Below are 18,236 nucleotides of genomic sequence, written 5' to 3' on the forward strand. Positions count from 1 at the left end.
CAAAAGAAGGCAGCACGTTTCTCTCCAACAGTGTTCCCCCAAGTCATGTGAGGACTCATGTCATAATTCTAACTATTTTCAGTTACATTGTTACCATTTCTTATGACCCTCTTGACTCATGCTGATATTTTCCTTTAAATGGGTCCACCATTTTTATTTAAATATGTTGCTATTATAAAGAAACATGTTAAAGGAAAATTTTGTAAGCTACCATGAAGTGGAATACTAGTATCTCTTGCTGTCCCAGTTGAGATAGTGGTAAAAGTATACATACAATGGAAATATAATGAAACTTGGAACCATGGCCTACCATAACATCTAGGTCTGAGGTCCATTTTCTGTTAGGAAGAAAACAATATTGAGTATTAGTGATATGAAAGGGGCAGCCCCGCCCTAGGAATTTCTTTTTGAAATCTGACAGGAACTAGGAAGAGACTAACATTCTCATTGCATAATTATGTGATATTAACACCCAGCCTGTGAGTTAACTAAAATCACCTGCTGTCAACAATGGGACACATCACCTCAGAGCAGAGAGGAAGAACAGACCATTCTTCCTGTGGCTTCTGTGAGACAATTGTGAATCCCATTAGGGTTGTGAACAAGGAGATGGCCATCTCTCTGGAAGTCATAGATCCTAGAAAAGGGTGACTTTCACAGCAGCTCCCATGGACAGGATGGCCAGGATATATTTATCAAAAGTCAGGCATTATTGTCACAAAAAGATCTCTCTGCTCTGGTTCATAAAAAAGGCAAACAATGAAATGTTTTTCTATAATCACATCCCTCCCACCAAAGGATATAAAGGAAATCTATAGGAAAATTAAAATGCTAAACACTAATAAAATTGCGCAGTGGGTTGATCAGGAAGAATGTATAAGTAGAATAAGCCCCTCAAAAGAAAAAGAGAAATCTCTACTGGGTAAGAGCATTTAAAGGTCCCTGGGACAAGTGCCCATTTGTGTCCCTGAACTTCCAGCACATTCCATCCTCTGTGGCACTGTTTTCCTTCCCTCATGTTCCCTTCACAGCCCCCCTTCTCTTTTCACTTCTTGTGACCCTCCCGCCTGTCACTTATGCAGTGACTGAGTGACAGGGAGCAGAAAATGTAGGTTAATGCACACTAACGCACCTGCGGCCTCCCCTGGAGGACTGTCCTGAGCATTTACTTCCCTTTCAAGTTTCAAGAACTGCACTGCTGTTGTAAGTGGGCAATATTCCACACCCCACGCCCCTGCAAATGTAAGAAATGAAAGGTCTAATTGTGTTTTGACAATTTCATTCCGCAAGTGACTTGCTGCCTTTCTCATCTGCATTCTGTAAAGCAAATTTTCCCTAGGAATACATTGGTCAAGACATCTCCATTCCCAAATAGTATCTTGCAATGAATGGTAATGTGTGAGACATCTGACAGATTTTACAGATTAACGTAATTTCACTGTAACAAATTTAGATGTGTTAGTGTGACAGATATGCTATACTATCTAATATTCGTGAGAAATATGGGATCTTGTGGGGCATGGTGGGGCACATCTGTATTCCCAGCACTTGGCTGGGAGAGGAGTGTCTTAGTTAGGGTTTTACTGCTGTGGACAGGCACCATGACCAAGGACAACATTTAATTGGGGCTGGCTTACACCATCATTAAGGCAGGAGCAGGGCAGCATCCAGGCAGGCATGGTGCAGGAGGAGCTGAGTTCTACATCTTCATCTGAAGACTGCTAGGAGAATACTTGTAGGATGATGTCACAGGTGAGGCAGGCACAAGATAGAAGGAGGCCTGTCATTGGATGAGAAAGAAGGATGGGCGGGAGAGAAGTTTGAAGGAAGAGGAAGAGACTAGGACAGAAAGGTAGAGACAGGACAGAGGAGAGGGTGAGAAGCCATGGCAGGTGATGTTAAGATTCTGTTCTTTGTATTTACAGGTTGTTATTAATATTTCTAAGGGATGGATGGTACCGGGCTTTGTATGTTTAAGTGGGCAATTATATCTTATCAATTGAGTTTAAGATTATTATGTTGTGTGTTCTTTTATGTGAGGGTTTGAGTATAGGAAAGTGTGCGGCTGGGATGTGTTTCTGCCAAGATATCTAGCAGATATCTTGGGGCACCACGGTGCCGGACCTAGCAGGGTAAAAGACAACTATACTTTTTTTATTTTTATATTTTTACAACAACAAATACTGACTTCTAGTCAGCTAGGGTGAAAGTCTTATGCCCAAGCCCACAGTGACACACCTATTCCAACAAGGCCACACATTCTAATAGTGCCACTCCCTGGGTCAAGCATATACAAACCATCACAAGGAGGAAGGGAGTTTAGGGCCAGCCTTGGCTACATAATGAGATGATCTCAAAACAAAACAAAAACAACTAAGGCTGGGGATGTAGCTTAGTGTGGGGAGCTTGTCTAGATCACACACACACACACACACACACACACACACACACACACACACACACATATACACATGCTTCAAAACTTTCTAGAGCCATCTGGGATGCCACAGCCACAAGTTCTAATATCAGCTCACCTCATTCTTGAAAATTGCGTTATTGGCTTGAGTATTGATGAAGCTCTTAAAGCAGTTCACGAAGCCATCAGAGGTTTTTATAAGCCTCACCATGCCATTTCCATGTAGGCTCTGACCAGAGCTGCCAAATAATCCACACAAACAATAAATCAAAATAACATTCTTTACAGAGAAGTCAAATGCAAATCATTTGACTTCCATATTTTTATGGGAAACATAAACGTGTATTCATTGGCAAAGGCTTCAACCTGAAATTGAAATGAGCCTCAGTTTACTCATCTGTAAAGTGGCATTGATCCTTTCCAACCCAAATGGTCTGTGTCTAAATAAGATATGGTTTCCATATGTTCATGTGTTTGAACACATAGTCCCCAGATGGGAGAGGGTTTTGAACCTGGGCATAGCAGAAGAAAGACCTTGAAGTTTCTTAGCTTAGCCCCAGTTTATGTCTGACACCTGTTTACTAACCAGAGGCAGAATGTAACCAAGGCTCTCATTTCTGCTACTGTGTTTTCTCCATCATGATGGGCTGTAACCCCTCAAACTGTGAGCCCAAATAATCCCTTCTTAAGTTACCTCTTGCCAAGTTACTTGTTGATCACAGCAACAAGAAAAGTAGTTAATCATTACTAATACAATTTAAGTAATACAATGTAAGTCAGCTTTCTGTAACTCTTAACAAATACGTGGGGTAAATTAATGTATAAGGAAGAAAAGTTTTTACCTCATAGTGGCAGAGGTTTCAGTATATTGTCACTTGATCCTGTCACTACGGATCTGAAGTAACACAGCCAATCATGATGAGTCACATGCTAGAGGAAGCCTTTTCATCTTGTGGTGGCCAAAAAGGGGATGTGGGAGGCGATAGCACCCAGTATCTCTTCAAGGACAACCCCCCCTCCACCCCCCCAGTGACCTAACTTCCTCCTAAAGGTCCCTTCTCACAATACTACTACAGGCTAGGGACCAAGCTTTTCAATTCTTAGGCCTTTAGAGTACATTCTACATACAAACTAGCAGAACTTCAAGAAGATTTGGTAAGAAACTGTATTAGAACAGCTCAGCACAGAACCCCAGCCAGGGTCTAACTTTGGAACACAGTAGGTCTAACTTTGGAACACAGTAGGGATAGCGCTCTTTAAGAAGCATCTCTTGGTCCAGATGGGCTTGACCCAGGGACTAGCTGTTCGGACCATCAGTACTCACCAAATGCCAATCTGAGACAGTGTCTCTCCAGTTGTTTATCTAATATCAATGAAGAATAAAGATTCGGACGAAGGAGACATCAACAAAGCAAAGCAGAGTTACTAAGAGTGGCGCTATCCAGTCCAAAAGGGCCTAGAGTATCTACTCAGAACTGCTCCTTGCTAAGAGGAGTCTTGAGGAAAGAGCCATGGCAACAAGACTTAAAACTCGTGGATTTTAAAATCTTTCTATCACCTTTCAGGGAAGACAACAATTGAACTTTGGAAATTTCTCTAATTCCCAAGAAAAGAAAACAGTTGAAGAAAGAGTCCAGAGAGAAGGAAACCTGCACGGAGAGCATCCCCCACTATCTGCTTCCACCATTGGCCCCAAACCTGCCCATATGACTGACATTTCCCTCCAGTGCTCCATTGAACCTTCTTAAAGACATAGCACCAGGGCAGGGACACCACACCCTAGTGAGTGGAGGAAGCCCAGAAGTAGGCTTCCGATATTGTTAAATGGAGAACCCTCCGATAGGGAGGTTTGAAACAGTTCCCTTTGGGCTGTATGGTAGGAAAGCCCATCTCCCTAAGTTTAAAAAAACTATGTCAATGATCATGTGAAAGGGAGCTCCCCATCCACTAAGCCAGGTGTGATGACTCCCTATTTTAACCCCACTATTTGGGAGGCTGAAGCAGTAAATTCTGGAGTAACTTAGACTAACTACCCTGCAAGTTTTAGAGCAGCCTGAACTAAAATTTAAAAGCAAAAAGTTCCCCACTCCCTACTCAGATCTCTACAGAAGAAACAAAACCAAATCCCTGCAGGTAACATCAGCTCTGGCCTGTCTGAAGGGAAAACAGAAGCACCTGACCTGACCTCAGCTGTGTGGCAAAAAGAAGAATCTGTAGCCAGAGGGCTTTCAGGGGCCTGAGGATAGGGGTGGCCATGCCTGCACCTGCCCAGAGCAGTTGCTATACTGCCTTTGGAGTTATCTTTTTAATGCGTTCCCCTCTAAAGTTTCGATGGCTTCGATTTTTCTCCTGAAATGAAAACACTCAAATGTGGGCTTCAAGGGCCTACCCAGTCTGCCCTCGAGCTCTAGCCCCAGCAGATTCCCAAGTCTCCCTGAACACAACGCAGTCAGCCTGGAGTTTTTTCCTTTCAAACACAGCTGCACTTGCTGCTGCAGTCCCCAGCTGAACTGGCTTCTCTGGTTCACCAAGCTCTTTGATGCTGTTACCAAATATAGTGTTTTGATTTTTCAGATCAAAAATCTTTCCAGTTTGAGATGTGGGGTCAGAAGGTCCTAAGCACTTAGGGATTCCATCAACATTAGCCTGTTGGGTTCTAAACAGCAGAGCTAGAAAGCCAGAAAGACACTGTGTGCCTTGATTGATAAAACAGTGCACAGTTTCAACACACAGGTGCATTAGAATTGCCAGAAACCAGGCTCACACTGGAGCTGAGCGTTTATGGAAAGACATTGACCATACAAAGTGGGGGAAGGTGGTGATTCATAAATGTACCTAAATATTGTGACTCGACTAATTTCTTGGCTTTCAAACCCTCCATCAGATACTAACACTGATTCCATAAGCCTTGAGATTCCAAGTGTATTGTTCATCAAAAAAAAAAAAAAAAAAAAAAAAGGAATTGCAAACTCTCAGCTATGGAAGGTCTTTTTTCTTCTTTTCTCCCTTCTTCTGTTCCTTTTCTTTTAAGATAAAGACTCCCTAAGGAGAAAATAAATCTAAAAGAGAATAGGAGTTTACTAAGCAGAGGTCTTTATGTAGTATGTCTTAAGTAGTCAGAGATCAGGAAAAACAAAAAGAAAAACAACTCGGATCCGGCATGTGCAGTTAGCTTCCATGGTAACTCTTGTGGCTTCGAGAGAATTGTGAGTGGGTTTCGTTGCTATTGTTTCGTTTCCTTAAATGTAGTCTTATACTCACCCTCCCATGTTATCTAGCAAACCACATTCCATTGAAGTCCGCAGCCTGGAGGCACAGGATGCTGTGACAATTTCATCTCCGAAAGCATGACAACCAAAGCTGAAACCTAACGAAGAGCTTGGGACCCAAACACTCCAGGACCGGTCTGTCTTCCAACAGAACACAGCGAATGGGCTTGCATTCTCACTTTATCTTTCTTTTCTTTCTAGAAACGGGGAAAATCGACCAAGAAATTCACAAATACAACACTCCTGGCTTCACAGGCTGCCTGTCCAGAGTCCAGTTCAACCACATCGCCCCTCTCAAGGCAGCCTTGAGACAGACAAACGCCTCGGCCCACGTGCACATTCAGGGTGATCTGGTGGAGTCCAACTGCGGGGCCTCCCCACTGACGCTCTCCCCTATGTCTTCGGCCACTGACCCTTGGCACCTAGACCACTTGGATTCAGGTAAAGTCCGGAGCTATCTCAGGCTGATTGCTTCCTTCCTTTTAACGTCGCTTTCCTCGGCTGTAGAATGGGTTGATCACAAAACCTTGCTGATACTGTCGATGGAGGAGTGGGAGACACAGCAAGAAGGAAGGTGAACCATGAGTTCTCGGCGTAATGCTTGGCGCCTGTGAAGGGCAGAAAAGTTATTTCTACTCAAAACCAGAAACAAAGAAGGCAGGGGTTAAAGGTTCAAGGATGAGGACCCTTTGTGTAGGTTAAGAGACACTCAAACTTCTGTCTGCTATAGATGACTTGGCCAAATCTCTTCCTCCTTTTTGCCTACTTTCCCTCCAAAACAGTACAGAGTCACCTCCCACAAGGACCACAGATCTCTAAGTCTGTAAGAGCTACATTTAAACTTAGAAAGCCCTGTCTATCGATCGATACACCATCCGAAAGGCTCCCCATCTCATCTAAACAGACAGTCTCGTGGGTATGGCCACATTTCTGTAGGTGGTGAGACATGCGATTTGAAAGCTCTGAGCACAAATTACTCTTGGTAATTAAATAAATTGGCCAAAAACCTCAATGTCTCTAATGGAAGCCTGTTAAACCGCAGTTCGGCTCTCAGCTCTACCTGGGCTGACTGTGGGCATCTCAGATAATCTACTAAACCAAATTGCCTTTTCACCTGTGAGGTGAGGATGTGGCATGGGACTTTCTCAGTGACCTGCAAATCCAGTTCTCAATGGATTTCCAAGGAACCCCAACCAACTGGGGTTGTCTGTGACCCTTAAGGCAGTAAGAGTTCACGAGACACAACAGCATGGAAGGGAAGCCCAAATTCCAACACCTTCATTGCTTCTTACCAGCAGACTAAGCTCAAGCAGAAGCCATAAGCTTCCTCCTAAAATAGGCACACAAAGGCCTGCTGCACAGAATTCCATGCGAGACGATGTACAGCACAGGAGCTGGAGACTGCTCAGTGGTTAAGAGCACTTGCTGCTCTTAAGAGAAGTGATGGTCACTTCCCAGCACCCAGTGGTGACTCATAACCATCTATAAGTCCCATTCCAGGGGATCTGAAACCCACTTCTGACCTCTGGGGCACTGCATGTATGTGGTGCACATATGCACCTACAACAAACACTCATACACATAAATTTTTTTTAAAGTATATAAAAATATCATAACTTGGCACAATCAGATTCATGGCAAGTTTCTAAATATTATAGCTGTGATAATATTAATAACCATGGTTATTGTGTTAGACAGTTTGCTATAGCCTGAGATAGCCACTGAAAGCTTCCAAATCCTCTACCATCCCCTCCCCCACACGCAGACTGTAATTTGGGACAACTCATCATTAACAGAACATCCTTCATTGCTTTAACCACGTTGCAGTCCTGCACCAGCTTGGCTTCAGGGCCATGAAGACCATGTGAGTCTTCCTAGGATTGCCCCTGGAAGATTTGTGAGGTTTAGGAAGAATCCAGAGTGGTTCTATTATTGAAATAGTAGATTGACAGACTAAGCAGCCGTCTTTGTTCCTCACTTATGGATTCCAATAACATGACGAGAACACCGAGTGCCGAAGGCACTCACAGCAACTCCCTTTCATGAGTGTCCTGAAGGGCACTCAGCAGGCTGGGCTTTCCTCTTGGACTGGCTTGAACAAAGGAAGCATTCCTGATACAGGACAAAAGGGAAGAGAGGAAATGTGAGAGGAGAAATGACACGTGTCAGGGCCACAGAGGGGGAGAGAGTCCTTAGATGAGTTCCTGCACACTCGAGGGTGAACAGCTGGTGAGCTGCCTTTGAATGTAGGGTCTCCGGGGTGCTGCAGGTCTATACTGCAGGTATATATACTGCAAGTAGAGACCACAGGAGGCTGTGAGCATGTGTGGTTTCAGTCCGCTGCCAAGAAACTGGATTCAAAAAATATCTAAATGCCAAAATAAGCTCATATTCATTATGGCTTAATTAGCCAATTGTTTGCTTTTAAGGTCTGTGAAATGTACTCACAGAAACCAAACCATTTTAGTTTATGGGTTTAAAAAAAATGCTTTATTCATGACAGCTTCCTTCTTCTGGTTGATTCATGCAAATGCATACAGTTTAGAAAACATTTCTGTTAGTATTCAACACTCAGATTAAAATTCTGCATTCCAAGTAGGCACAAACCTGTAATTGTAGCACTTAGGCAAGGGGATTCCAAGTTCAGGGTCAGCCTGAGTTATATGGCAGGACCCTGTCAGAAAGGAAAGAAGTAAGGAAGAGGAGAAGGGAGGAGAGGAGAGGAGAGGAGAGGAGAGGAGAGGAGAGGAGAGGAGAGGAGAGGAGAGGAGGGGAGGGGAGGGGAGGGGAGGGGAGGGGAGGGGAGGTAAAGAAGAAGCCAGCCATTTGGGATTTAAATCCAATCACGAAACATTTCTACAATGGGGAAATACCTTTTGATGTTTAACTGTCAGTCCTGTGAACTACTGAAAGGAAGAGTAGAATACAGCCTTCATATGATGAGTCACAAGGCTTATTTAGGTGACATGATTCCATCTTGATTCTTTTAGTTGAGCGAAAGCATGAGAGGGCACAGGGTAGAAGGGAAGGAGGGACAAAGAGAAGTCAGGCTGAGAGGTTCCTTCATAGCAGCCTCCACTGAGACTACCAGGAGGAAAAGCATCTCCTCGGCCTCTTGAAGTCAAAGCTCTGGGAATTAAGATGACAAAAGACAGAGCAGCAGGAGAATCGCAAAAAAGAATAAAAAAGGTGTTTGTTTGTATTTTGTTTGTATATAGGAGCTTTCGAAAGATATAACTTAACAAATGGTCAAAACCTAGACAAGGTACAAAGAGAGATAAAATAACAAGGTACAGTGGCCTATGTGATGGGATTTCTAGAATAGATATGAGAATGTTTATGCTGATGTTTGTCATGCAGGCATGAGGGCTCTCTCTCTCTCTCTCTCTCTCTCTCTCTCTCTCTCATGAACATAATACCCTCTTGGAAAAAGAAACTGGGGAGGGAGTTCTGATAGGTTACTTTACTATCCATCTTCCTAGAAAAAAAAAAAAGATATGCCAAAGAGGGAGGGATATCTGCCTTGCCTTCCAGAATTCTCTTTTCTCACAAAAAGAGAAGCCGTAATTAGATTTCTTTCTGCATCTACTGTACTCTAAATATCTTCCATTTAAAAATAATTTGTAGAACTTAAATGATGGCTCATTCAATAAAGTGTTTGCTGTACAAGCATGAAGACCTAAGTTGGATCCTCAACATCCACAAAACACAAACAAACAAACAAACAAACAAAAAACAACAACAAAAAACCTAGACTGATATGGTGGCATGCATCTCTAATCTCAGATGTGAGGAGATGAAATCAGGATGCTCTCTGGGGCTCACTGGCCTAACTTAGCAGAACCAGGGAGCTCCAGACTCAGCGATATACCCAGTCTCAAAAAATAAGGTGGAGAGTAACTAAGGAAGATATCTGATGTCGACCTCTGAACACACACACACACACACACACACACACACACACACACACACTCACACACACACACACACACACACGGGCAGGTGATAAATTTGCTACTAACTCTGACTCCAAATGAAACCTCACACCAGCAACTGCACCCCTAAGCCTGCATTCATCATTCTGAGTCAAGGGTTTTGAATGGTCTAGATAATCCCCCAAGCTTGAATAGAGGGAGAACCCTTGCTGTGAGATATTCAGAAAGAGAACAATAGCACGTACACAGACATAATCTCTCCTTCTGTGAATCATGTGAGTGTAGAACTGGCTTTGGGACAGAGAGAGAATAAAGGAGAACACTGGCCGGCCCTGGACTGGGACAGCTAGGACTAATTTGTTTCATGGAGGGGCTTTGAAGCTTGACAGGTTTCACTTGATAGCTTCAGCCTCAGGTCACCTGGAAGCTTGCTAGAGAGCAGGAGTCCTACCAGAAAGGCAGCCTCTCCACTTCAGCCAGCATTCCTAGGTGAGTCTAAGAGTGTTCGTTCGTCTGCTGTTGACCTCAGTATTACAGGAGTCTCAATGGAGATTCTGCCCCCTGAATAATTAAAGCAAATGAGGACTGAGTACTAGAGTCTGTCACTAAAACCTCAAGTGACCATGTAGTAGGGCTGAGAGTCAAACAGGAGGGGCTCCTTGAGGAGCACTTGAAAGTAGGCTACCGAAAGAAACAAGACAGGGCCGGGGTTCTGTGTCAGTGGTAGAACACTTGCCTAGTATACATGACGTCTGGGTTTGATCTCCAGCCCCAGAAAGTAAAAGTAATAAAATAGCTAATCTTCTTTGTCAGTTTGAGTAGATTTAGCATCACCTAGGAGACACCCCTCTGGGCTTGTCTGAGGGCATTTCCAGAGAGAGGAATGGAGGAGTGAAGACCACCATGAGTGTGAGTGGTACCATCCCATGGACTGGGGTCCTGAACTAATGGAAGAACACTGAGCACAAGCTCTCAGCTACTTCCTGGATGCAGACACAACGTGACCCTCCCTCACATTGCGCTGCCCCATCCGTCCTCGAGTTGATTTTGTCAGGCCTTTGCCACAGCAATGAGGAAGCCACTGTAGTAGAGCTCCTGGGACTGTTTGAGAACAGCCGTTATCAGGTGGAAGAAAACAGCCCCAGTCTGGCGATTTTAAGGGTGACAGTACAGTTACTGTGATTTATCGCTCAGAATTGTTGGCTCTGGTATTTTTCTCTGTCACATTGAGAATCTTACTTCCCTGGAATGAGAAAGACATGCCAGCAAGAGATGGCTACAGATGGTCTCACACAGTCTGCAAAACACAAAAGCAAAACAAACAGCGGAAAGCCTGAGTCCAAAAGTCAGCTACCACCCATTCCTGTGCTAAGGGGCCACTCCGAACGGCGTGCCAAGCAGCTTGGGTGCATTCCCGTGGAGCCCTTGGGAGTTTGGTCTCATTCATGATATTTGACACACAGTCAGTGGGACCAAAGGCATTTCTTTCAAAAGATCATTACAACAGACAGGTGCAAAGCTTTGTCCCCTACAGGTCTTCTAGATAGAAGGATGATGGGCTTCTTACATTCTCACAGGACTTGAGTGCATACAGCAGATACTCTTGGCACGATTTACACAGTATGCAATACCTCAGCCTCAAAAAACCTGCCTTTGGAAGGTGCTGCCAGCTGCATTCACAGTAGCCACTGTGACCGAGCTGTCTGGCTCCTAGACCTTAAATAGACCTGAATCTGATACTTAGTTGTCCTTATCAGAAATTCTCATGGAATATCTTGGTTTCTCCATCAATGTTAATTGAGAGTTTTGCTGGATACAGTAACCTGGGCTGGCAGTTGTGTTCTCTTAGGGTCTGTATGACATCAGTCCAGGATCTTCTGGCCTTCATAGTTTCTGGCGAGAAGTCTGGTGTGATTCTGATAGGTCTCCCTTTATATGTTACTTGACCTTTTTCCCTTACTGCTTTTAATATTCTTTCTTTATTTTGTGCGTTTGGTGTTTTGACAATTATGTGACGGGAGGTGTTTCTTTTCTGGTCCAATCTATTTGGAGTTCTGTAGGCTTCTTGTATGTCTATGGGTATCTCCTTTTTTAGGTTAGGGAAGTTTTCTTCTATGATTTTGTTGAAGATATTTACTGGTCCTTTGAGCTGGGAGTCTTCACTCTCTTCTATACCTATTATCCTTAGGTTTGATCTTCTCATTGAGTCCTGGATTTCCTGTATGTTTTGGACCAGTAGCTTTTTCCCCTTTACATTATCTTTGACAGTTGAGTCAATGATTTCTATGGAATCTTCTGCTCCTGAGATTCTCTCTTCCATCTCTTGTATTCTGTTGGTGAAGCTTGTATCTACAGCTCCTTGTCTCTTCTTTTGGTTTTCTATATCCAGGGTTGTTTCCATGTGTTCTTTCTTGATTGCTTCTATTTCCATTTTTAATTCCTTCAACTGTTTGATTGTGTTTTCCTGGAATTCTTTCAGGGATTTTTGTGTCTCCTCTCTATGGGCTTCTACTTGTTTATTTATGTTTTCCTGGAATTCTTTCAGGGATTTTTGTGTCTCCTCTCTATGGGCTTCTACTTGTTTATTTATGTTTTCCTGGAATTCTTTCAGGGATTTTTGCGATTCTTTCAGGCATTTTTGCGATTCCTCTCTGTAGGCTTCTACTTGTTCTCTAAGGGAGTTCTTCACGTCTTTCTTGAAGTCCTCCAGCATCATGATCAAAAATGATTTTGAAATTAGATCTTGCTTTTCTGGTGTGTTTGGATATTCCATGTTTGTTTTGATGGGAGAATTGGGCTCCGATGGTGCCATGTAGTCTTGGTTTCTGTTGCTTGGGTTCCTGCACTTGCCTCTCGCCATCAGATTATCTCTAGTGTTACTTTGTTCTGCTATTTCTGACAGTGGCTAGACTGTCCTATAAGCCTGTGTGTCAGGAGTGCTGTAGACCTGTTTTCCTCTCTTTCAGTCAGTTATGGGGACAGAGTGTTCTGCTTTCCGGCGTGTAGTTTTTCCTCTCTACAGGTCTTCAGCTGTTCCTGTGGGCCTGTGTCTTGAGTTCACCAGGCAGCTTTCTTGCAGCAGAAAAGTTGGTCTTACCTGTGGTCCCGAGGTGGGGGGAGGGGGATGTTTGCCCGGAAACCGGGAAAGGGAATAACACTTGAAATGTATATAAGAAATACTCAAGTTAATAAAAAAAAAATAAAAAAATAAAAAAATAAAAAAAAAAGAAATTCTCACAGGCCCTCCTTAGTGCAGCAGGTGAGAAATCAGAATAAGTAATCACTCACAGAGAGAAGGACAGTCACATGCAATTCTCCTCCCATGCAATGCATGGACAGGGTATCAGGAACCCAGGGCTGAGCACTCTAACTCTCCAATGGAAACCTAGTCCTCTCAGGAGCATAGCTCAACTCCCACATAATATTACCCTTGGATTTGTTCATTGTAACAACTCCTCGCTCCCTTACTTTCCAGAATAGTCTCTCTGGGAACTGGGAAGCATGGTTTCTGGCCACTGCATCAGCCCATTTACCACTGAAAATAATGTATTTCTGAGTGTATCCTGCCTCTGTGGCTGTGATTTTGTCTTTTCTTTGTGTGTATGTATATGTGCACAGTATACTTAAATGTGTGTGTGTGTGTGTGTGTTTTGTGTGTGTGTATGTGTGTGTTCAGGTGTGAATACACATGTGTGCACACACATGTAGAGGCTGAGAGTTGACCTTGGGTGTATTCTTCAGTCCCTCTCCACTTTATTTATTGAGGATTCTCTTAGAGAAGGGGGAGCTTCCTGCTTCCAGCAAGCCTAATTAGCAGGCTTGCCCCAGGAATGCTGTCTCGACCTTCCCGGTGCTGGGATTACACGTGGCCTCCAGGTCTACTATGACCTGGTTGTGGAAGATCTGAGCTCCAGCCCTCACACTGAGCCATCTCCCCAGCCCTAATGCTATGGTTTTTAATGAGTTGGTTTCTTGTCCCTATTCCAAATTTCTTTTCTACCATCTAAAGATAAAATATTTTCTATCTTCATATGCAAATGAGTTATGAATATAATGAACATTTTAAAACTTCACACATCTATTCAGCTTCCTTCCTAAATACAAGCTGGTGTTTTTCTTTCTTTACCACCTGCAAGCACTTAAAAGTCATTGCTCCAACTCCTATAATTACACCTTCATTTCTTTTCTCATGGTTGGGCTAAGATCTCATGATTAATGCACTAATTTCATACACTTAATCCCTGTGTTATCTTATTTTTGTCATTCTTCCTCTTTAGCAACCAGCACAGCACCCACTCATATGCAAGTGTGAAGAAAAAATGCACGCCCATTAGCTAATGTGCATTTTCCTGCAAATGTTCCAAATCCTGCTTTTACTGCACACGCAATAGTACAGATTTCTACAGCAAATGATAGCGTTCATTACACTTTTGTTCCTACGATATTTTCAGAGTACATAACTTTTTCCGTGATTTTCCAACTGAGGATATACTTACACTTTACTTGGTAGTTACTATAAATTTCCTTATGACATATTCCAACTGACAGTATGCTTTTTTTCCACAAACCCAATCAAACTAGTGCCTCATAACATCCTTTTAAGTTTTGCTGTTTTATTGGATAATGAAATTTTACTATCATCTTAATTTATATCTCCATTACTTGTGGGTTTCTTTTATGTTAAGTTATGTTTCTTGGTGAATGTATATGTACCATTTGTATTTATTTTTCTGTAAACTGCCTGCTTACTATATTTTGCTCAAAGAATTATTACATTTTTATTGGATTGTTGGTCACTTATGAATTGGCTTGTAAGTATTATTCAAACATTAAGTAATATTAGTTTCTTTCATATTGCTGTAAGCAAAATCCCTTCCAGAAACATCAGAAGGGAATAAGCAGATATTTTGTTTGCTGTGGTAAGAGGATCCAGTCCATGGTAGAGAGGGCCAAGCAGGGTCGAGTGCTTGAGGAAGTGGGATGCAGAGAGAGGAGAAAGCTGGCAGTTTTAGGCTGTCTCCTTTCCCCTTTTCCTCCAAGGCACCACCCCAGATGATGAGTACACTCATGTTCTGGGTAGGTCTTCAGTTAATGTATGCAGTTAATTATAGCCTTGTGGACACACTGGAGTTATGTCACAATCTCCCAGGTGATTCTAAATCACTCAAATTTAAAGAAAACCTATCACAAGATAATCCGTATTTAAATATATATATTTTTTCCAAGTTCAATCTCTATTTTTTGATGTATGGGTTTTCTCCTATGTAGATGTCTTTAATGTTTACATGATAAAGCTTTATGCTTTGCAGCCTCCTCTATTTGGAACATGCTTTATGAATGAGAATTATGAATTTGTATTTCTTATAGTGAGTTTGTGTTGATGGTAATATCTACATATTTGCTCCACTATAAGCTTACTTTTATGGGAAGAGACTGATAAGAAACCAGCATTATTTTTCCTCAGTGACTGGCCCATTGCTCCAGCAGCAGTGAGTGACACCTGTCCTTCATTATATTCTAAACTACCCTATATAGTTGAGTTACTTCTCAACTCTCCAGCCTGTTACAAGATCTGATACTTCATGAAGCAGGAACAAACTCTGAGTTCTTCTAGTTGCACTGAACACCGTACGAAACGAATTTCCTCTCTCATTTCTTTCTTTCTTTTCTTTCCTTACAATAGATTTTTTAAAGCCATTCAGGGTAGGATTCTATCCTGTTCTTCCAGATCACCCATCCTCCAGCCTCCACCCCACAGGGCAAAGCACTTAGAGCCTTTCCCATTTTCCCCAAGTCTGCACCTGACAGGCATTTCAGCCATTAGCTCTATCACATGGGGCTGGCTAAGTAGAGGGCAACCCTGAGGTACCTGTTGCCATGGCAACCTCTCTGTTGGTGGCAAAACCAGGGATTCCAGCAAGGCACAACATACATTTTACCTCCTGTACCTCAGAAATGCTATCAGGGGCCAGTGAAAATGGAGATTGTGCTCAGGGCTCTTCTATCTCCAATAATCTTTGTTCTCATCATATCTTCTTATTGTAGCTTTTGTTATTTTTATTTTTGTTTTGTTTTGTCTCCTTTCACTTTTGAGACAGGATATTACTGTGTTGTCCCAGTTGTGTTAAACTTTTAGTCTCAAATGAGCATTCTAAGTAGCTGAGACCACATGTGACTGTACTGCACTTTTTTCCTTAGAAATAGTGCCAGGTGGCCCAGGCTGACCTCAAACATGCTATGTAGCCAAGGATGACCTTGAACTTGATCTGAAGCTCCCTCAGCCTCCACCCTCCACATTCTGGGATTACAGGTGTATACCACCAATGCTTTGTTAGTGTGGGGAAGAAAACTGAACTCGGGTCCTCATGTATGCATGGGCAGGAGCACTAGAGCTAAACCACATCCCAACCCTACATGCTAATTGTTCAAGTATCGCTGACATTCATTCTCATGTCTTGGAGCTGGAGCACCACTCTGGGAATTCACAAGTATGGGGTCCTCCCAGGGGAATAGAAGCTGCCACTTAGAAATGCTCATTCTACCTCTGCTGACAGATTGGGGACTTCTGTCCTTGCCTATGGTCAGTAAAGCAGGAAAACAAAACAAAACATTATCCAGATGAAGTTTTGAGTCCATCACACAGACTTTCTTCTGTGCAGTCATCAATAATGATTCCATTATATACCCATATGATATATATATATATATATATATATATATTCTATATCCATATATCCAGTAATGAAGCCCCTATCATTCTTCCCTGTTTTGAGGTCTTTGAGTGAGTCTGCATACACTACATGACTATTCAGAAATGTACAAAGACTCAGAAGAGTCTTGATTCTTGATTCTGATGTTTGTGTTTTGCCTAAGGACAACCATAAAAGGCTCTTGAAAGAATTGAAATCCTGTGAGATGACACAGATGCTTGTCATGTAACCTAGTGATCTGAATTCAAGTCACCAAACCCATCTTAAGGTAGAAGGAGAGAATTGACTCCACAAAACTATCCTCAGACTTACACCCACACACATGCAAGCACACACCCATGCACATACACTAAAATGTTTTAAAACAATTTAAATTTATATCATGTTACATATAATCAAACACAAAAATGCATGTGAATATGGATTCAGTTATGTTAAACATGAATAATAAAATAACTTGTTTTGAAAGTGCTCCTCGAAAAGCACTAAAAATGGTTCTCAGTCATTTTCTTGGGAAACTGCACTTAGGAAACTGGAAAAGATACAAAAAAAAAGTAATGTTAGCTGCAACTTAAAATTACTTCTGTGATTTTGCTTTATGCGAACAGAGACCAAAAGTAACTTGAGTGAACAATATTAGTTTAAAGTATTATTATTTATGTGTGTATACGTGTGTGTGTGTGTGTGTGTGTGTGTGTGTGTATGCGTGCACACGTGAGTGAGTGTGAATGCAAGCTTGTAGAGGTCAGAAAACAACTTAAGACATCTGAGTTCTCTCCTGCCATTTGTATTCTGGGGCTCAAACTCAAGTTGTCAGGCTTGTAGAGAGAGGGCTTTTCACCAGTGAGCCACCCACCATCGTAGTAGACATATTATAAGGATAAAAAGCTGGAGAGACACTCTTTGGCTAAGAGAATTTGCTGCTCTGGTATGCATGGAATTTTGAAAGAATGAATGAACGTTATGGAAAGAAGAAAGAACTCTTTCTAGGCCTAAAATCGGATCAGCAAGTGGTTGGAAACCCTCACGCTGTTATTTCAGCAGTAGGCACACTGTGCCTTGCAGTACTGTAAGGTAGGACCATCGGTAACTTTTCTCCTTCCAGGGCCTTTACTCTGTGAAAGCTAACCACTTTTGAAAATGTTTACTTCAAGTACAAAGCGGATTCCATTCTTTTACTCGGAACTGTTTTACCATATTTTGTCATTCTTTAAATAGAATAGAGATGTCTGGAATAGGAGACAATTTGCATAGTTGTAGATTAAGTGCACTTCTCCTCTTTTCCACTTTCTCCTCTCTCCTGTCTTTTTTAATAGCTAAATCATCCTCAAGGCTGCTCCAGCTAATTAAATGTCCTTCACACTTTGTTGCTGTGAAGAAGAGCTGCAGCAGAACTGCAAGGCTTCTAAGCGCTTTTCATGTTAGCTTTATAATGAGGTGAGCCAGGGAGGAACCTGCTTGTAGAAAACACCAGGCTGACACTTTAGTAACCCAGGCTAATTTGTTTCCCACAGTCTTCTTTGATGACCACTAATCATTCTGCCTATCAACACACAAACAATTAGCTTTCTTTTGAGATTGACAATTTGTTGAAAAAAAAATTTCAAAAGGTGTTTTAGAAATATGTTCTTTTCAATAAACAACTATATTTAACAGGACATTTATATTCAGTTTATTTTTTTAAGTCAGCTTTTGGGAAGAAAAGACATTGGCATAAATTTTCAAAAAATATAAAGTGAATCATATAAGGTTTCCCTTACACTGATGCAACTGAAGAGTAATTTGAAATCCAGGACCCAGCTGCATTTACCGTAAAAGACTTAATATGTGTGCAGACTTAATTTTCAAGGGCACCTTAGATTTGCCCATCTCCCCAGTCCATCTGTAGTAGATCCAAATCAGGCAG

At 42.2% G+C, this 18,236-nt stretch overlaps 1 protein-coding gene across 3 annotated transcripts in view; it reads left to right on the plus strand.

Annotated features, from left to right (window-relative positions):
* Positions 1-18,236, plus strand: part of Cntnap2 (contactin associated protein 2) — a 2,256,901-nt gene that overhangs the window by 2,218,493 nt on the left and 20,172 nt on the right. For all 3 annotated transcript variants that reach the window (NM_001427648.1, XM_039109027.2, XM_039109028.2), the window contains one exon: positions 5,887-6,126. In NM_001427648.1, the coding sequence (NP_001414577.1) occupies positions 5,887-6,126 (240 nt within the window). The remainder of the gene's footprint in view (positions 1-5,886; positions 6,127-18,236) is intronic.

Source organism: Rattus norvegicus, chromosome 4, assembly GCF_036323735.1.
Source record: "Rattus norvegicus strain BN/NHsdMcwi chromosome 4, GRCr8, whole genome shotgun sequence".
Classification (NCBI taxonomy): Eukaryota; Metazoa; Chordata; class Mammalia; order Rodentia; family Muridae; genus Rattus; species Rattus norvegicus.